This window comes from Moschus berezovskii, chromosome 15, assembly GCF_049115385.1.
Source record: "Moschus berezovskii isolate FMDL1 chromosome 15, NW_MosBer_1.0, whole genome shotgun sequence".
NCBI lineage: Eukaryota > Metazoa > Chordata > Mammalia > Artiodactyla > Moschidae > Moschus > Moschus berezovskii.
The window spans coordinates 8337583-8359203 of record NC_142474.1 but is presented as its reverse complement, the minus strand read 5'-3'; the positions used below and the strand labels follow the sequence as shown (position 1 = coordinate 8359203).

Here is a 21621-nt window from a genome sequence, read left to right as displayed (position 1 = left end):
TTTTTAAATGCCAATCTGGTCATGTCACTCCCCAGCTTAGAATTCCTTAAAGCAGAGATTCATAGACAGAGGGGCTATGGATATAATTCAGGATGGAAATGATGGGAGTAAATGAAGCTCTACTTTACTAACATCTAATATTCCCTCATAGCTCAGTTGGTAGAGTCTGCCTGCAGTGCTGGAGACCCCAGTTCAATTCCTGGATTGGGAAGATCCGCTGGAGAAGGGATAGGCTACCCACTCCAGTATTCTTGGGTTTCCCTTGTGACTCAGCTCGTTAAGAATCCACCTGCAATGCAGGAGACCCCAGTTTGATTCCGGTTGGGAAGATCCCCTGGAGAAGGGAAAGGCTACGCACTCCAGTATTCTGGCCTGGAGAATTCCACGGGCTATATAATCTATGGAGTCACAAAGATTGGACACGACTGAGCGACTTTCACTTTCACTTCAATAGAAATTGAATATTTCCTTCAGTGATTCAGTTCAGTTCAGTTCAGTTCAGTCGCTCAGTCGTGTCCGACTCTTTGCGACCCCATGAACCACAGCACGCCAGGCCTCCCTGTCCATCACCAACTCCCGGAGTTCACTCAAACTCATGTCCATCAAGTCGGTGATGCCATCCAGCCATCTCATTCTCTGTCGTCCCTGTCTCCTCCTACCCCCAATCCCTCCTAGCATCAGACTGTTTTCCAGTGAGTCAACTCGTCGCATGAGGTGGCCAAAGTATTGCAGTTTCAGCTTTAGCATCAGTCCCTCCAATGAACACCCAGGATTGATCTCCTTTAGAATGGACTGGTTGGATTTCCTTGCAGTCCAAGGGACTCTTAAGAGTCTTCTCCTTCAGTGATTAATGAAGACAATAAAGTTCAGTTTTATTAGAAGGGACTTGGTTACCAGTTAAGAAGATGGACACTTTCATATCACATTTAATAGTTGAGACATCTTGGAATATCACTGACACTCAGAACTACAGTTCTGAGAATTACAGCCTCAAAACTACAGTTACTAGGCTGTTGCTAGACCTCATCATTTATTGTGTTAATAAAGAAGGTCATACGGTATTCTATCAGAAATTTTTTTCTATCACAAATGTGTGTGGTTTTAAAACTATTTGGATAAGTGCATTTTGCTGTGATTGTTGTTGTCTTAAATCCTACATGTGCTTTATGCATTTAAATAACATAACTGGGAAGGACACCTTAAGATGCAACAAACTGCAAAAAAAAAGAAAGAACAACAATAACCTTATTATAAAGGTCATTCAATTCTCTTACAATGCAAGTCTGAATCCTATCCAGGAGGCCCGAGGTCCCGTAGCAATGGACCCTATCTCCCCGTCTCTCCAAGGCCATCTTTCCATCCACTCCCCACCCACTGGGTCATCTTGGCTGGTAAATAGAAAACCAGGATGATAGAGCCAGCACTTACTGTTGAGACTATCATATCCTCATTTTATAGGCAGAGAGAGGGTAGGTCACTCCCAGAGCAGGAAAGGTAGGATTCAGCCCCAAGGCACCTGAGTTAAACTGCTAACACGGCCCCCTTCTAAAACTACTGGACACGAATCTCTGGGGTGAGGTCTGGGAACCAGCATTTCAACTGACTCCCAAGTGATTCTTATGTAATTTTGAGAACTGCCCAAGAGCCTAGCGTTGTGTCTGGCACACAGAGCAGGGCTCACTAAATGCTGGGGAAATGAACAAGTGGATGGTGGGACATGATGAGTTTGTCGCGCCAGATGACCAGAGCAGGAAGGATGGGTTTGGGCTCCAAGAATGGGGTCCCTCTGCCTCCCCACCTCCGGGCGGGACCCCATTTCCTGGCCTTACCTGGCTGGCTGGACCCCGGTGAGCATCAGGACCTTGAGGGCAATCCTCCGGTGCAGGTTCCACTCCTCGATGGCGCTGGCCATGATCAGACCACTGAGGAAGAGGAAGTTGGTGTCCAGGAAGTACTGGGCGCAGACCTTGTTGGAGGGCAGGATGCCCAAGAAGGGGAAGAGGACGATGGGCAGCAGGGCCGTCACCGAGAGGGGCAGGGCCTCGGTGCACCAGTACACCGCCATGAGCAGGATGACGAACAGGCAGCGGCCTTCCTGCAGCGGGGAGATGCAGGCTTAGGAGGGTCAGCAGAGCTTGGGGTGGCAGGGACAGAAGAGGTCCTGGAGCAGGGCCCATCCCGGAGGCGCGTTCCTTGGGGAGGCAGTGGAGAGGGTTTGTGCCCAAGGCTCAGACCTTGAGCAGGTGGTGTCACTGATCTGAGCCTCATTTTACCCAACTATAAAGTGGGGGAGCCATACCTGTCATTTTATAGGACTGTTCGCAGGTCACGTGAAATACCCCCATTGTCTGAAGTAGTCCCTGAGATGAGCACGAGAGTGAAAGCGGTTTGAGGGACTTCCCTGGCTGTCCAGTGGTTAAGACTCAGTGCTTCCACCACAGGGGTCACAGGTTCGATCCCTGGTGGGGGAGCTAAGGTCTTTCATGCCACATGGCATAGCCAAAAAGTGAGAGTGTGTGAAAGTGAAAGTAGTTTGCTTGCCGGGCGATCCTAGAAAGCTCTGAAAGGGCACTGAGGAAGTGAAATAGAGAAGGAAGCCACGACGATGCATGAACGAGATGGTCACCACGGTGGGCCGCTGGGGTGCGTTCTTGATCAGGGCCCCTGAAGAAAGGGTAGATCAGACCTCAGATAGTCCCCCTGGGAGGCAAGAAAGCTGCCAACTCTTGGTCATCATTGGTTGAGGGTTGCTCGTGGGAGGGTTAACTCCCCGGCACTTGGGCCTGCCCTGTGCAGCTGCCAGAGAACCTGATCCTGCCAAGCATCCTGGGTTCAGTAAGAAGCTACTGGCCTGTGCAGAATGGTGAGTGCCAAAGGGGATGTAGACAGAGCACCAGTAGCTACTGCTGCACCCATACATGGCGTTTAGCACAATGTCCAATACCTGGTACCCACACTATAAAGAGTGATAATAGTTACTGATATTTATTGGGTTATTGGTCTTCCCAGGTGGCTCAGTGGTAAAGAATCCACCTGCTAGTGCAGGAGATGCAGGTTCGATTCCTAGGTGGGGAAGATCCCCTGGAGGAGGAAACGGCAACCCACTCTGGTATTCTTGCCTGGAGAATCCCATGGACAGAGAAGCCTGGTGGACTACAGTCCATGGTATTGCAAAGCAGTTAGACATGATTTAGTGACTAAACAATAGCAACAACCTTGGGTTATTAAATACCAAGTGTTGTTTATTCCTCACAAAATCCCAGGTGCAATTAATATGACCGTTTGATGGACTGACAATTTAAGATGCAAGGAGGTCACTAGCGAGGCAATGACTGTGAACCAAGGCAGTCTGCCTCCAGAGCCAACTCTCTTAACCAAGTTGTCAGCTGATTACTAGAATCTAGGACAGCTTGATAATGCAATTTCAAAGATCAAAAAAAAAAAAAAACAGATTGAGGCTGATTCAAATGCAGTCTATTCCAGAGACATCCTCACAGACACTTGGAAATAATGTTTCACCAACGAGTTAGGCATCTCTTAGCATGGTCAAGTTGACAGATGAAAGCAGATTTTTATACCTTACTGGTTTTCTCCTCCACTAGAATGTAAACTCTAGGAGGGCTGGGATTGTGTCCCTGAAGCCAAGAGCAGTGCCTGGAACTTTTAGTAGGAACCCAAAGTATTTGTTGACGTGATTAATGCTCGTAACTCAGAGACGGTGCTTAGAACACACTCACTGTCGTCCACTCTGCAGACATTACTCCTGACCAGACTGGGAGTTGAGACTAGGGGAATGACTGAGCATAGTCATGTACTTTTCCCAGCAAATATGTGCCCATCACAGGACCATTTTCAATAGTGTGTTCTTCTCAAACTCAAGGGACCTTAGTATTCCTGAAGTGGTGTGCTGGGAAATGTTTAACAACTGGCTCTCTAAAAAACTGCAAGTGTGTGTGTGTGTGTGTGTGTGTGAAAGTTCTTAATTACTATTCAATTCAGCTAATAACTCACTCAAGTCATTGATCAGTGAGTTTAGTTCCACTATGAATGTGTGTCCTAAGTTCTGTCCGACTCTTTGCGACCCCATGGATTGTAGACCACCAGGCTCCTCTGTCCAGGAATTTTCCAGGCAAGAAGACTGGAGAGGGTTGATGTTTCCTACCAGGGCATCTTCCAGGCCCAGGATTGAACCCGTATCTCCTGCATTGGCAGGCAAATTCTTTACCACTAGTGCCACCTGGAATGTTAGTTATATTTTCCTTTATATTTATTATTAAGACAAAAATGGACTCAATGAATAGTCCATTTATCAATGGTGTATCTTCTTTATTGAATCAAATAATGGTTTTCAAATACTGGAGGAGAGGACTTCCCTGGCAGTTCAGTGGTTACAACTTTGCCTTCCAATGCAGGGGGGTGCGGGTTTGTTCCCTGGCTGGAGAGCCAAGATCCCACATGCCTCATGGTCAAAAAACCAAATCATAAGGCAGAAGCAATATTGTAATAAACTCAATAATGACTTTTAAAAAATGGTCCACGTGAAAAAACGCTGGACAAAGATTTCTTCATTTTTTGTGCTATTCACAATGTCCCAGCTATAGACAACACATTTTCAGTGTGATCTGCATTACTAAGTTTTCCCATCACCTTAAGACTAGACAAGCACCCAAACAATAAGCCAAACCCTGATTTGTAGTGTTTACTGATTTCTATGGTGTGAATACCTCCACATGGCTGATTTCAAACCACCAAGTTACATCACTGGGCAGAGAATGCTCAGAGACGGACGGTATCACAACACTACAGTATTTCCACCACACATATAGAGGTAAATAACAGTAGAGGCAGATAAGCATAGATGTAAATAACATCAAGGCCTTGCAAAATAGAAACACAATTAGGAAGTGATGAGCTTTGACTATCTATTACCTTTGTTTCGATATATTTTATTTAACACCAATTCGTAAAATTTCACCTCAGTGTCTATGTTCAACAACTAGCTAGCAAAATTCATGAAAATTTAACCATCGGGTCTCGTGAGCCAGAAGTACACAGGCTCGTCACTGTTGTGGGCCTCCAAGCAGAAGAACAAACCTGGACTCCCCAAGGAGTCAAGGTCATTCTGGTGCAAACTTGATATTCTTAAACCCATGTGTGGTGTCATGCTCCATCATGCATCCATCGTTTAAAAATAATACAACTGTTTGCTGTCAAAGCTTGCTGCTGGCTTTGGAAGACATGCTACATCTATCCTGTTTTATACACCACCTGACAGGGCAATAAGTATTTCAGTCTGAAAAATATTTGTGTGTCTAATCAAGCAAATACCATAGGCTGGGTGGCTTAAACAGCAGACAATTATTTTTCACAGTTCTGGAGACTGGAAACTCTGAGGTCCAGGCGTCAGCAGATTTGGGTCATGCGGAGAACTCTGTTTGTGACTTATAGATGGCTGTCTTCTCCTTACGTCTTTACTTGGTTCTTCTTTGGTGCCAGGCATAGAGAAACATGCTTTCTGCTAATAAGAGCTATAATTTCATTCCCAGGCTTCCCAGGTGGTATTAGTGGATAAAAAACCCACTTGCCAATGCAGGAGACATAAGAGATTCCGGTTCAATCCCTGGGTCAGGAAGATCCCCTGGAGGAGGAAATGGCAACCCACTCCAGTATTCTTTCCTGGGAAATCCCATGGACAGAGGAGCCTGGTAGGGTATGGCTCATAGGGTCACAAAGAGTTGGACATGACTGAAGCGACTTAGCATGTAGCACAATTCCATCCCCACCCTCATGAACTGATCTAATCTTACAGCTTCAAAAGGATACTAAATAGGTAGTATGAACCACTTGATAAATTTGATAACTTGGAGGAAGTAGAAAAACTTCTTGAAAAACATAAATTATTCAATTATTAGAGAAAGAAATAGAAAAACTATTTCATTCACTTTGAAAGAAATGGAATTAATCATTAAAAATCCCCCTGCTAAAAAACAAAATAATACTTTTAAGCGTTGCTGGCTTCAGTGGCAATTCTCCAAATGTTTAAGGACTAAGTAATGTCTATCTTACACAAATCCTGCCAGAGAATAGAGGGAAAAAAGGAGCCCTTCTCAATCCATTTTCTGAGACCAGAATAACCCTGTTACCTGGCTGATCCTGACAAGGGTGTGAAGCAAAAAGAAAAGAAAAGAATATTATAATAGTTGAGGTCACCTGGAAAATTTGAGCTCCTAGAAGCTCTATTTAGAACTGCCTTCTCAATCCTGCCTCCCATCACTATGCAGCAGAATAATTATGGTAATAATGACAACCACCAACATGTTTTGAGTATTTATTAAATTCCAGGTGTTTGACATGTATTAATTCATTTAACGAGAGGCTCTATTATTTTTCAGAAGGGATTATAGAAGACATTGGTTTAGTCATGCATGTGAAGCTGTGACCCAGATAATTCGGTCCCATGGTGGTGTTGCAATTCATGAACTGCACATCTAAACAGAAATTCTAATTTTTAAACTCTTTTCCCTTAAACATTTAAAGGACTCCGAGTATAACAAGAGCTAACAAGTGCTTACAACTGGCTGGGTACTTTTCCTAATAATTTACATGCATTAACTCATTCTGTTCCATAGCTCCTCTTGGAGGCAGGCATCACTAATATCCATTTTACTGATGGGACAACTGAGGCAAAGGGGATAAGCCAGGTATCTTGCCCAAAGTTACTGAGGCAGAGCCAGGATTTGAACTCAAGGTGGCCTGACTCCAGAGTTTGTGCTCTGTACCACTCCACATCTCTGCATGATCCGCGGCTGCCCTTGCCAAATTCCTGCATCCTCTAGATCTCTAGCATCCCTGGAATCTCAAATTCCTAGATCAAAAGAACCCCTCTGAAGCTCACGGGCCTTGCCTTCTGTGTCCCTCCATCACTTCTCATCTGTGCCCCCACTGTCCCCAAAGAACACGCTCTCAGTGACCATCATGTCCCCTCCCAATCTCCCCATTCCAAAAGCCTCACCCTTCCAGTTTGTCTTCTCTCTTCCAGAGAATGATCTAACTGGAAGTTATTGTCCTTGCTCTCATTCATATGACAGCAACAGCCACCATAGTAGGACTACTAAGAGCCAGCCTTTACCGAGAACGCACTGCGGGCCAGACACCATCCCAACTACTGCCCCTGCGTGATCCCAGTGCAGTTGTGATTGTCACAACAGCCTTATGAAGTAGGTCCCAAGCTCATCTCCGATTTACAGATAAGGAAACGGAAGCACAGAGTGGCTAAGTGACCTGACCAACATTACAAAGGCTCCCAGGCGGCGCTAGTGGTAAAGAACCCGCCTGCCAATGCAGGAGACAGAAGAGACACAGGTTCGATCCCTGGGTGGGGAAGATCCCCTGGAGAAGGGCATGGCAAAAACTGACCATTCTACTTTCTATGCAGAGATCATGCGTGTCCATTCAAGTAACTGGAGGATTTTAATTATTAATACTTCTCAAGAGTGACGGGGAAAGTCGTGGTCTTAGGGACCACGTGGGTTATAGGGGAAGAAAGTCCCCTATACATTTTTAGAACAACAACTGGGGAGAAAAACAGACATGATTTTTTAAAAATTAGCTTTATGAGCTGTAGTTTACACACAACAAAATGCATCTATTGTAAGTGTACAGTCTGTGTTTCAACAAATGTCTGAACCCACACAACCACCATCCCAATCAAAATGCAGAACATTTCCAGTAAAGAAATGTGGTAAATATGTACAATGGAATACCACTCAGCAGCAATATGTATGGACCTAGAAATGACCATACTAAGTGAAATAAGTCAGAAAGGCAAATAGCATATGATATAACTTATATGTGGAATCTAAAAATATGATACAAATGAACTTACGAAACAGAAACAGACTCACAGACATGGAAAACAAACCTAGGGTTACCAAAGGTTGGGAGGATAAATTAGGAATTTGGGATTAGCAGATGCAAACTACTATATATGAAAATAGAGGACCTGCTAGATAGCACAGGGAACTATATTCAGTATTTTATAATAAACCAATGGAAAAGAACCTGAAGAAGAATATATATATATAATTGAATCACTTTGATGTACACCAGAAACTTACAAAACACTGTAAATCAACTATAGCTCAAAAAAAAGAGACATAGAACATTTCCATCCCCCCAGAGTGAACCCCTCAGCCCCTTTCAGGTCAGTTCTCAGGGCCCCTTCAAAACACGGCTGTGATTTCCATCACTATAGCTTTTCTCCCCCTCTTCTGGGACTTCACTTAAATGGAGTGATACAGAATGTACTTCTGCAGTTGCTGCTCAGTATAGGGCCCGTGGTTCGTCCATGAGGCTGTGTGTATTTGCAGTTTGCGCTTTTTCATAGCTGCGTAGCATTCAATTCTGTCACTATACTGCTCTTTCTCTGTACATCTTCTTGCTTATGGAAACTGGAGTGTTTCCAGCTTGGCATTATTGTAAATAAACCTGCTGTAAATATTCGAGCACTTCTGCTTCAGGGGTGACATCTTGCAGTCCTTTAGTGCAGCGCTATTAATTCTGCACATTATATGATGGGAGGTTCAGTTCAGTTCAGTTCAGTTCAGTCGCTCAGTCGTGTCCGACTCTCCGCGACCCCATGAAGGCTGGCAAATTCTGGGCTGCGTGGGTGGCCTTTCCAAGGCCTTTGAGTCCCAGGCCTGCATTCTCTCGCCCTTTCCTCTCTTTTCTCCCTCCCTCTGTTTCTCTCTCTCTGTCCCACTTTCTCTTCCCTCTCTGGGTGCTTTTGCCAGGAGGTCAACACCCATCTTTTACGGAGAAATGACTCCAGATCTAGCACATGTCAGCCGGGGCAGTGACCCAAGGGAAATGGCAGGAATCGGGAAGTCGATCGTTGGCCCTCACGGGGCTTGAGCAGTAAGTGGGTCAACAGTGTTTCATTGCCTCGCTGCTTAGGAATTGGAGCAGGGCCGGGTTGACCCCCAAGTAGCTCTCCTGCCCGGGCTGAGTTTCCTGTGGGCAAACTGGATTCAGAACTGCCAGCTGAGTGCCAGGCATCTGGTGAGGAATTAATAAGTACTGCTGCCCCTCACCCCCGCCCCTCCACCCCTGCAGTCCTCTAGGCCGGAGCTGAGTTCTAGAGAGCAAAAGTCTCCCTGGAGGCCTGGAGGCAGGACCAGAGAGCTGGCCTGCATATGCTAAGTGGTGGGCTCTCGGGGATTCAGGGATTCAGCCGGCCAAGCCAGCTCCCGCCTCCAGGGCTTTGCACCTGCTGCTCGGCCTTCAGCCTTGATCTCTGCCTACCCCACCACTCCTTGTTCAGCCTCATCTCAAAGGTCACCTCCATGGACCACGCTACTGTCTGCGATCTGATCCCCACGACCCAGCCTCGTCTTGTCAAGCACTTTCCAATGACTGAAGAATTTATTTGTTCACTTATCATTAGCTCTCTTCCCAGAAGACCTCAGGCTACATGCAAACAGCATTCTAGGCTGTGTTTGCTCACCTCTCCCTTCAAGGCCTCAGTGGACATTTGTTAAATGAATGATTGTGTGTGTGTGTGTTAGTCAACAAGTTGTGTCCAACTTTTTGTGACTCTTTGAATTGTAGCCTGCCAGGCTCCTCCATCCATGGGATTTCCCAGGCAAGGATACTGGAGTGGGTTGCCATTTTCTCCTCCAGGGGATCTTCCCGACCCAGAGATCAAACCCATGTCTCCTGGTCTCCTGCATTGCAGGCAGATTTTTTACCCACTGAGCCATTGGGGAAGCACAAATGAATGACTAAATGCTCTAAATCAGGCATCACAAACTCAGGTACAAGGAACAATTTAATGAGCAAAGTGGGCTAGACTAAGAAAAAGCACTTCATTTTTTGGAGTCTGATTTGCACTTCTGACAGTGCTGTGCATACCGTTCCGTTCCGTTCAGTCGCTCAGTCGTGTCCGACTCTTTGTGACCCCGTGGACTGTAGCCTACCAGGCTTCTCCGTCCATGGGATTCTCCAGGCGAGAATACTGGAGTGGGTTACCATTTCCTTCTCCAGGGGATCTTCCCGACTCAGGGATCGAACCCGGGTCTCCCGCATTGGAGCCAGACGCTTTAACCTCTGAGCCACCAGGGAAGCCCTGTGCATACAGGGAACAGATTTTTCAACATGGGAAAAAAATGACCAAGTTTGATGATAAATTACAGCTGGCACTGGGCTTTCATGTCATGGGTGCAACAGGGAGAAGTGGGGACTCTGGTGAAATGGGAATATAGGCCCCTTGAAAACAGCAACTTCCGCTCAGCTCCTGACTATTGCCATGGGGCCCAGGATGCCAGCTCTGATCTTTTAAGAGAGGCTTGAAATTGTGCTTTTCTGAGACATTTCACAGTTTTAAATTATTTGCTCATTAAAATGAAAGTATGGGCCAAAAAAAAACCACCCCAAAACAATCCATGTCTGCAAAAGTCATCAGACCCATGGTCACCAGTGTATGACTTCTTGTCTAAATGGTCTTAATGGGTGGAAAGTCCCAGAAAAGAGCTCACACATACACAATTCAGATCTAATGTCAAGTTGTTCACGGATTACTAGGAATCACAGGATGCTCTGTGAAAAGTCTCTGTTCTGTTTTAAAACCCTCATTTTACAGGGACAGAAGCTGAGGTCACAGGAAAAGCTGCAAGGAGCACAAGAGCAGATCTTGTGGTTCCTGGTCTGAATGGTGCATCAGGGAGTGGGGTCCAGTGGGGTCGGTTTCACTCCGGCGCACAGCACGTCCGAGCCACCTCTACCTCTGAGCCCCGGTTCAGTGAACTCAGACCAGCCACCTGGCCACAGGGAGAGTCGGTCTGCGGATCTGCCAAATGGAATCTTCCTTTGATTCCCTCAAGGGCAGGTTTGGGTAAAGGCTAGTGTCACATGAGCCCAAGGCCCTGTTCCTTTGAATTTTAACCTCTGGAGTCCAGAGGTAGGGGGAGGTGTCTGCTCTTGCAGGCTCAGTTTCTGGGTCATCTCAAGAGTCATCAGTCTGCCCCTTGGCCACTCTGTTGAGTCTAGATGTTCCGCTTCAGGAAGGGGAATTTGCTGAGATGGCACAGCGTAGACGGAGTTGTGGCTCAAGGTGAAACATCGCTCACAGCCCCAGCCTGTGCCCTCTGCCAGCAGAAGCTGCTGTGACTCAGCTAAAACCCTCAGTGGGGACTACCCGAAGGAGACTGCAGTCCGAGAAGACTGGGGTAAGAAGCCAGAAGGCTGGTCCTAACTATGAATGCTGATTGACCCCAGAGGCCAGAATCTGGAAGGACTTGATGCGGATGTGGTTGGGGATGGATGAAATGGAAAGTGGTCAGATTTCTTTTTCTGAAGGGAAAAGTATGCCAAGGAAATCTCTAGAACTAGGCTGTCCAAATATACCAGCTCTGGGCCACTAGTGGCTGTGTAAGTTTGAATTCATTAAAATTAAATGAAATTTAGAATTCCAGGTTCTCAGTCACACGAGCCATATGTCAAGCGCTCCACATTTACATAAGACGAGTGTGTACCATTCTGGACAGAGAAGATCTACAGCATCCCCACCACTGCAGAAAGTTCTTTTGGATGAGTCATTCTAGAGGATTCAGGTCCGAGGGCCAGAAAGCCTGGGTGCAGTGGTTTTGCCACTGGATTCTTGTGTCAAGTCACTGAGTTTATCCATCTGCAAACTGGGAATAATAATGGTGCAATACCTACATCCTAGAGGATCCCATGAGAAAGAATGCACGTAAATGCATTCTGAAATACGTACTTAACAGGTAGACTAGGAGTGAGATTATGAATGAATTTCTTCATTTTTCCAAATTTCAACTATATATGTACATGTTTTTTTAAAATAGACATTCCCTGAATACATATGTAATGTATCTTTAAAGTTCTGAGGTTGCACTCTCTTTTCTGAGAACTAGGAAATACTTCATTGTGCAGAAATTTGAGGCCAGCCTGATTTCTTCCCCTTAAAATCACTGCGGATGCTGATTGCAGCCATGAAATTAAAAGACGCTTACTCCTTGGAAGGAAAGTTATGACCAACCTAGATAGTATATTAAAAAGCAGAGACATTACTTTGCCAACAAAGGTCCATCTAGTCAAGGCTATGGTTCTTCCTGTGGTCATGTATGGATGTGAGAGTTGGACTGTGAAGAAAGCTGATCACCGAAGAATTGATGCTTTTGAACTGTGGTGCTGGAGAAGACTCTTGAGAGTCCCTTGGACTGCAAGGAGATCCAACCAGTCCATTCTAAAGGAGATTGATCCTGGGTGTTCTTTGGAAGGACTGATGCTAAAGCTGAAACTCCAATACTTTGGCCACCTCATGTGATGAGTTGACTCACTGGGAAAGACTCTGATGCTGGGAAGGATTGGGGGTGGGAGGAAAAGGGGACGACCAAGAATGAGATGGCTGGATGGCATCACTGACTTGATGGACATGAGTTTGAGTGAACTCCGGGAGTTGGTGATGGATAGGGAGGCCTGGCGTGCTGTGATTCATGGGTCGCAAAGAGTCAGACATGACTGAGCGACTGAACTGAACTGAACTGAATGGCTCATCAGAATTTTTGCCCGGATATCCATAACATTATTTGGTTTAATCCTCAATTCATTCATGTTGCCATGACATAGCTCAGAGTTGATGAGTCTCTATACATTTTTTTTTTCTTGGAGACAGAAAATTTGCATGTGTTTTAAATTAATTTGACTTAGAGTCATTTAATTAATTAATCCTCTATCAGTTCAGTTCAGTTCAGTCGCTCAGTTGTGTCCGACTCTCTGCGACCCCATGAACCACAGCACGCCAGGCCTCCCTGTCCATCACCAACTCCCGGAGTTCACTCAAACTCATGTCCACAGAGTTGGTGATGCCATCCAGCCATCTCATTCTCTGTCGTCCCCTTCTCCTCCCGCCCCCAACCTTTCCCAGCATAAGAGTCTTTTCCAGTGAGTCAACTCGTCGCATGAGGTGGCCAAAGTATTGCAGTTTCAGCTTTATCATCAGTCCTTCCAATGAACACCCAGGATTGAACTCCTTTAGAATGGACTGGTTGGATAATTAGAGGTAAATTAATTTTCTACTATTAAAGATTCCAATATTGTTTTCTGTTTTGTTTGATTTCTTTTTCTTCTTCAGCAACACAATTATGCAGAAGTTGGATTTCCCTTGTCTTCCATATTGATCACTTTTCTTTCATCCTTTCTTATTCTTTCTTACTTAATTTTGTTCCATCCTCTTTAGTCTGTGTAACAAGTTCTTGATTATGTTTTTAATAGTTTCCATTTTGCTATTTCTAGTAGAGCTTTTATAATAGTGTGGCTTCACTTTTCTCTGTCACCCATTTTCATTTCTCTTCCGACACTGCTTTTCTCAACTCCATCTACTTTTTATTCTCTTCGTTTAACCTTTTATTTCTGATCTTGAGATTTATTTTAGAAAGGTCATCGTTTCTTTATTTTTGCGTGTGTATTTTACAGAGAAATGTCAGTTCAGTAGTTTCTCCTACTTCATAACACAACTCTTCCAGTATTTTGCTTTGTTTATTTTCCATTTGATGTTCTCGTTCCTCTTATTTCTCACACAACCTTTTTGTAGGTCCCATTCAGGCTACTTATCACAGGTCTTTGTTAAAGGAAAGTGCGTGGACAGGGGCTGGAAGGGAGCTGGGGCGGGCAGGTTACCCTGTGGATTATCTTAGACCCTCTGTCCGCAGCGCTGCCCTGGAATATATTGATATCTCTACTCTAAGCAGTGGACTTAGAGTGGAGATTAAGGATAAAGACCTGAGAATATCACAGCTCTTCAATGTCTCCTTGAGTAAGTCTCGGACTCCCTGAGAGAGAAAATTAGAACCCTTAGAACCAAACGGCTATCCTTTCTCTCACCTGCCACTTTAACATCCTACTTCTTGCCAAGGGTCTGCAAGTCTCTTCATCCCATTCATCTGAGCTCTGAACTGTCACATACATCTCAGTGACTCTCCCTTCCCCTGTGCATACTTCAGGCTTTGCCAGGATTAGGAAGGGCTCATAGAGTTGAAATATCCTTCTGGAAACTTCTGCCTCCTGCTCAGGAGCTGCAGAAGCACATGCCACTCTTGGTTCCCTTCTGCACTTTGGTCCAAATCCCGCAATCACTGTCAGCTCGTCCTCACAAACAGGGTGGGATTGTGGTCTGCCCTTCTTTGATCAGATATGGCAATTTCTTCTCTGTTGCTTTTTGTTACTTTTTCCAGACTGCTTAAGAAAGGTGAATGGAATAGAAAGGTCTGGACTCCACCAAGGTAGTAATTTTGTCATCAGAAAGTACTATATCTCCTTTTGCTTATCTGTCTTTTCTAATCTTCCTGTAATAAACACGCTCAGTAGAAATAGTATTGGGCTTCTCAGGTGGTACTACTGGTAAAGAACCTGCCTGCCAATGCAGGAGACGTAGGAGACACGGGTTCAATCCCTGGGTTGGGAAGATCCCCTGGAGGAGGGCATGACAACCCACTCCAGTATTCTTGCCTGGAGAATCCCATGGACAGAGGAGCCTGGGGTCACAAACAGTCGGACATAACTGAGGTGACTTAGCATGCACACACAGAAATAGTATCAGACCAGCCTGCACACTAAATGCAGTCCTTCCACACTATAGCTGTGTGATCGAGTTATTTAACTGTCCTCACCATCAGTTTCCTTGTGTGCTATAGACACGTAATAATAGTCTCTACCTTGGAGAGTGATTTATTTCATATGAAATGACCACTGACATGGGAATGCTCAATAAATATGAGCTATTGTTACATTGCAATAATAACACAAGTGTAGGGGCTTCCCTGGTGGCTCAGTGGTAAAGAATCCACCTGCTAATAAAGGAGACACAGGTTCGCTCCCTGATCTGGAAGATCCCACGTGCTGTGGAGCAAGTAAGCCCATGCACCGCAACTATTGAGCCTGTGCTCTAGAGCCCGGGAGCAGCAGCTACTTAAGTCTGGGAGTCTTGGAGCCCCTGTTCCTTAACAAGAGAAGCCACCACAATGAGGAACCCATGCACTGCAGCTAGAGAGTAGCCCCCACTTGCCGCAACTAGAGAAAAGCCCACGCAGCAAAGAAGACCCAGCAGAGCCAAAGATAAATAAAATTATTAAAAACATAATAATACAAGTTTAATTTCTTAAAGTGAAAGTGAAAATCGCTCAGTTGTGTCCGACTCTTTGCGACCCCACGGACTATACAGTCCATGGAATTCTCCAGGCCAGAATACTGGAGTGGTTAGCCATTCCCTTCTCCAGGAGATCTTCCCAACCCAGCGATCAAACCCAGGTCTCCCGCATTGCAAGCAGATTCTTTAGCAGCTGAGCCACTGCTAAAGAAATAAGGGAAGCCCTAATTTCTTAAAGCTGAGCTTCAAATAAACTATTCTTAAATCTTTAAATAAATCCTAAAATATCCGAGTGAAAATTAACTTAATTGCTTAATCCAGTGGTTCTCAATAGGGGCTGACTCTGACCTCCAGGGCACAAAGGGAACATTTTTGGGTGATTGGAGGGGATGATACCAGTGGCATCTAGTGGGCAGAGGCAAAGGATGCTGTTAAACATCCTGCAGTGCCAGGGACGGCCCCACACAACAGAAAATGACTTGTTTCCAATAGAAGCAAAGTCACCATTCCTGAGGCTGAGAAACCCTGGTCTAATTTAACCCCTAGCACGATGACTGCCCAGAGGAGGACAGTTTCTCGCCTGAGGTCACACAGAGAGGCAGATGTAAGGACTTGTTTTACCCCGTTTCGTGGAAAGATCACTGCACCCTGAGGTCTATCAGGCAGCAGAAGTTGGGAGCTGGGCTGGGATGAGGGTGAGGCAGGTACCTGGCCCTGACAGTGCGTCCCTCCTGAAACTTTGTTCCCCGGGGTGCTCACCTGGCTGTCCCTAGTGCTGGCCCTGGCTGGCAGCAACAGTTGGGCCGGGGTGGGGGCGGGGGGTCCTCATAGTCCCTCACCAGCCCGATTCATGCCAGCCTGACCCAGACATTTCCGACGGAAAGCCTTGTAATCCGCCCACTGAAGAAATCCCAGCTTCTCAGGCTCAGCCGGTCCGTAAGCACGGGGATTAAAGTCTGCAGGCGAAACACGCAGAGGTGTCAGCAGAGAACGAAGAAAGTGCCAGGTCAGGCAGTTAATTTTTGAGCTAGGAGAATGATTTCCAGGCAGACACAAGGCAACTTGTCCCCCATTGCCCCCAAGCCTGCCCCCCTCACTCAGGAAAAGAAAGAGAGAACACTGGGGTGTCTCTGAGTCCGGGGTGGAAGCTGTTTGGAAAGCGTGTCCACCCCCACTGCCCCCCACGTCCATCTTCCTGCTGGGTTGCGTTTTTGTCAAGGCACTGGGCTGTGACCGAGGTGCCATGCCAGGCCCTTCGGGAAGCAGGATTAGGGCCAGGTGCTCAGAGCGGTGCCCTCCCGCTGCCTACTAGAGGCCCATTCCCCAGGAACATCCTGGGCCAGGGCTGTGGGAAGCCCTGAACTCTGAACTCTAGAATGGCCAGAGCCAGGCCTTCAATCTCTCAGTGGGCCTCCAGAGTGGTCAAAACCCCTGAGGCCACTCGGGTCTGGAAATATTGGCTCAGGCACCCACGGCTGGTGTGAGGAACCTTGGGCAGATTTGGACCTTAGCTTGCTCATAGATAACATAGAAACTACAGCGTCATGCTACACCTAGAAAATGACCAGCCCCTGAGAAGCAGGAGCTGTTGGGATCAACAGAAAGAACAGTGGACAGGGAATTAGTTAAGAGATGGGGGGGCTGAAATCAGAGCCTGATGTCAAGAAGCAGAGGTACTTGAGTTGTGAGCTTGGCATCTAACGGTAGAGGGCCTGGGTTTGAATCTTGCCTCTACTGCTTCCTAGAACAAGTGACTTGTTGTGCCCTGGTTTCCTCATCTGTAAAATGGGGATGATGATAAGAATTTCAACCTCAAAGTTACTGTTATGAGGATTAAATGCAGGGACTGTAGGCTGAGTGCTGGGAGCAGTGTGTGGCAGATTAAGTTATAAACGTTACCTCCTACTGACAGAATCTGTTACTTCTGCCCATTTCTTGCCTTCCTTATATTAGTGGTTTCATCTCAATGATCCCTAAGGCACTTCCATCCAGTCTGCACTTCATGTGGGGATGAAGGCAATGGATGCTGGGTAGATACTGACCCCGAAAGGAAGGGAGTTTGGAGCACACACAGCAGACCTAGGCAAAGGATCCAGCAAGATGAGAGACAATCCAAGAGAAACTCCCTCTGCTGAGGCCAAGAGGCACGAGCCTCCACTTGAAAAGAGGGAGTTATGTAAAGCAGCTGGGGCTCAAGGTAACAAGGCCCAAAGGGGTCCCAGACTCCCAGGTGCAAATCCTGGTTCACCACATACAAGCTTTGACCTTTGGCCTTTCTGAGCCTCCACATCCCCATCCATAAATCAGGGTGCTTATTCGCCAACCTGACAGAGCTGGGCAGGAAGTCAAAGGGAACAGGGGTGGACGTGGCATCTTTGGAAGCCCTGCCACGCTGGCAGCCATCTCTCCCCTTGGTCTCCTGAGCAGCTGTCCCTGTGTCCTCAGAGCACCAGCACTCTTATTTGAGAGAGCTGCCTGCACTGGGCATGTAAGCCGTGCCAGCCATGGTGCCTGCACACTCCCTCATTCAACCTACCCACGAGGCAGTTGCGACCACTGTCCCCAGGTCCCGTGTGGCTCAGAGAGCTTGAGCAACTGGCCCAAGTTCACAGCCTCAGTTGTGAGTGGCAGGTGACAGTAATAAGGCCACCGCTCATGGAGGGCTCACTGTGACCTTGCGCCGAGTCTCGCCCTTGACATGCCTGAGCTCCCCTGCTCGTCTCACGGCCCTGTTTAGAAAGGAGAAATTGGGGGCTCAGAGGGGCTCAGCCGCCTCTTCACCCATGCATCCGTCCCTAGCAAGGGGCGGATTTCAGCGAGGTGGTCTGAGCCCAGGGCCCAGGGAAGAGAATTACTGTAGTGATGGGAACAGTCAGTGTTTACTGACTCACTGTGTGCAGGTGCTGGGTTAAGCCCTTGCAACTTAACGTGAATGTTGCTCCTCCCACATTCTGGTAGGTTCTATGAAGGAAAACGGAAGGACAGATATTCAACAGAAAAGCACTTCAGAGGTCCTCTCACATCCTTTCTGGGTTTGTTCAGTTCTGAGGATAAGCCCAGCTGATCTTAGAGTGTCTACCTTCTGGAGGAGGAGACTGAGGCCTGGAGGGTGAAGCCTGAAACTGGCTCAGGGTGACTCAGCGGGAAATACATAAGACAGCCCAGAAGTCTTAGTCTCTGATTTCCAGCCAAGGCTCCCTCCTAACCTCTCCTCAGCCCCCAAACAATCCAAGACAGCAGTTAGAAGCCCCCTGTGTCCATTTGGGCCTAAGACTCAACGGGGGAAAGAGAAGAATGGGAGGGAGAGACCTGCCCCGGAAGACCTCCAAGGCTAGCCACCGCATCCTTCCACTCCTTCCACTTGAACGGGCTGTGTTAGACCCCTGGACTTATTAGCAGATGTCACGAGTTCAGGTTCTTGAACCATTCATGAAAAGTGTTCAAGGGGCAGCTTACACCCCACTGCCCCCCCAAGCCTCACTAATCATTCATGAGCCAGGCAGGCGGGTGGGGGCGGGGTGGCAGCTGCTGAGTGACCCTCTGCTGCCCACAGTCCCTCACTTCTAAGGGCTCAGGGATGGGCTTCGGGGTTAGAAGAAGAATGGCAAGGGAACTTTCACCAGGATTTTTCTTTGAATAAGCACTATCTCATTTAAAATCCCAGCAACTCCTAGGAGATCAGTTTTTCCCCATTTTATAGAGAGGAGCCCCCCAAAAAACTCCCCCAGTGGCCTGACTCAGCCAGAGGACTGAGAGCTTTTGGAACAAGTTCTTCCCAAAAAGAAGCCAAGTGACCGTGTGACCTCGGGCAGCGCCTTCCTCTCTGTGGGCCTCAGTCACCCCATGTGTCCCAGGGGCCCTTCAGTCCCCAACACAGGTGGTAGGTGTGTCAAAGGCCCCCTCAGGGCTTCTCCACCTCCCCCTGCTCCTGGCAGCTGTCCCACACCTTCGGAGGCCTATACTAACGGGAGGCCTCTCTTGGGCTGAAATGAAATCCAGCCAGAAGGCATTGTGGTGGGATCTACCTTTAAATGCCACCTATGCTCTTCACCGGAGTTTCTCTCTGATCAAGGGGTCAGGGGTCAGGCTCCTGGAAGGGCTGTCATGAGGACCCAGGAAGACCATCTGCTGTTTCCTGAGCATTCCCCGTGCCCCCGCCTCCGGGTCTTCGCGCTCACAGTCTCCTCACCTGGAGTGCTCTTCCTCTGGTGCACTCAGGGCTGTTCCTTCACCTCCTTCAACCCTTTGCTCCAGTGTCTTCTCCTTCAGCTATTTGTTCAAATCTTCCCTTTTCAGAATCTTTCTGACTCTAAAATTGCACTACCCCATTCCTGGCTCCCTGCCTTCTGTGATTTTATTCTCCATAGTACTGATCATCATTTGACATACTATATAGATCTTACCCTGGAGAAGGGCATGGCAACCCACTCCAGTATTCTTGCCTGGAAAATCCCATGGACAGAGGAGCCTGGCGGGCTCCTTTGAACTCCATGGGGTTGCAAAGAGTTAGATAAGACCGAGTGACTAACACACACACACACACACAAACACACATACATCTTATCTATTTATGTGTTTGCTTTTTTTAAAAAAATGTCTACCCCTCCAGAATGTCAGCTCCATAAGTAAAAGGATTTGTGACTATTTGGTTCATTGCCATGTTCTCCTAGACTAGTAGCTGGTATATAGTAGATGCTCAATTAATACTTTCAAATGTAACGATCACTCGTGGACAGTGCCTGGCACACAGGAAACAGTAAAGAAATATTTGCATTGATTACACATTCATTCTACACATTTTTATTAAGTACCTTGTTTGCCAAACGCTGGGGATACACTGGTTAACCAGATGGGAAGGACCCTTATTTGTACCTTACTATTTGCAGGTACTTATTTCACTCTTTACAAAGTGCTTAGTTTCCCTGGCTTCTCAACATGGCCCCATGAGGCGAGTGGAGGCACGAGACAGATGGGGAGACCAAGGATGGCAGGGGAAGTGCCTTTTTCCGTCCACCCCCCACCCCCACCCCCAGAGCAAGTTCTTGGCAGGGATCCACCCTCGATCAGCTATGGGTCCACCACTTAGCCTAACTTCTCTTGGGCACTGAGGTCTTCTCTGCCCCTGACATTTTAAGTCTCTACCATTTACCATCGTCCCACTTCCATTCTGGTCCAGCTCGCTCTGCCCCAGGCATCCTGGGAGTCTAGGCAGGGGATGATGGGAAAGCTGTCCCCTGCTGCTGAGGCCTGAGCTATGACGTTCACAAGCCCCTCTTGACAATGACCCTCCACTGCCCACAATCCTTCACTTCTTAGGCCTCTGGGGTCCTGGGCTTCACAGAGTAAGAATGGCAAGGGAACTTTCACTGGGATTTTTTTTTTCTGAATAAGCACTATCTCATTTAAAATTCTGGAAGCTCCTAGGAGATCAGCTTTCCCCCATTTTATAGTGGAGGAATTGGAGGCTCAGAGAACCCAAGAACCTACACAGAGAGTAAAGGGAAGAAGCCAAGAAGATGCAGAAACAAGTCTCATCCCCTATAAAGTACTTCCAGACCCCTAGATCCACAGGCTCATTTGTAATGCAAATAACAATACTACTACTATTACTATTATACCTGATATGCAGAGCCAACTCATTGGAAAAGACCCTGATGCTGGGAAAGATTGAAGGCAGGAGGAGAAGGGGACGACAGAGGACGAGATGATTGGATGGCATCACCTATGCAATGGACATGAACTTGGGCAAACTCTGGGAGATGGTGAGGGACTGGGAAACCTGGCGTGCTGCAGTCCACGGGGTCACAGAAGAATTGGACGCGACTTGGCGACTGAACAACAGCAGCAATAGATCGTTAACTAGTACCTCTAACGATCAGGAGCAGCCCAGAGGAGTTTAGGTATCAAAACCAATCTTCACAGTCCCCCTCTGAGGTAGATCCTATTAGTGTCCTCACACCGAGGAGGAAACTGAGATACAGAGAGGCTAAGTAACTTACCCAAGGTCACACAGCCAGGAAGTGGGGGAGCCAGCGTGGAGTCCAGGAGACCTGGTGCTAGAGTTCATACTCTCATGACGTTGCCTCCTCCCCTTCAGAGAGGGATTCTGGAGGACAAATCAGCCCAGTGACTCCGAGCAGACCCTTTGTCCAGGGGAGGAAAGTCAAGGTCTGGAGGAGGTCCAGATCCCACAGAAGAAACAGATCAGGACCAGGAAAGGAAGCCAGGTATCCCGGATTGATGGGTAGTTTAGTGGGGGTAGGAAGGGCTTCTCAGGACCACCTCAGTTTCCCCAAGAAGAAGTGAGAGCTGGGCTGCAGGCAGGGCCGTGCATTAGGCCTCTGCTGGCTCCCCAGGCCTGGACACCCAGATGGTCATCTGGTCCCAGATGTCAGCACAGCACAGCCCATTCCCAAGACTCATGTCTCAGGAAACTGCTCACACTTCTGTTTCTCGGACTC

General features: G+C 47.3%; 1 protein-coding gene across 12 annotated transcripts in view; it reads right to left on the bottom strand.

The window, feature by feature from the left end:
• The window catches only part of SLC13A3 (solute carrier family 13 member 3), a 109495-nt gene that overhangs the window by 53344 nt on the left and 34530 nt on the right, over positions 1-21621 (bottom strand). For all 12 annotated transcript variants that reach the window (XM_088843723.1, XM_088843720.1, XM_088843713.1 and 9 more), the window contains one exon: positions 1830-2095. In XM_088843723.1, the coding sequence (XP_088699849.1) occupies positions 1830-2095 (266 nt within the window). The remainder of the gene's footprint in view (positions 1-1829; positions 2096-21621) is intronic.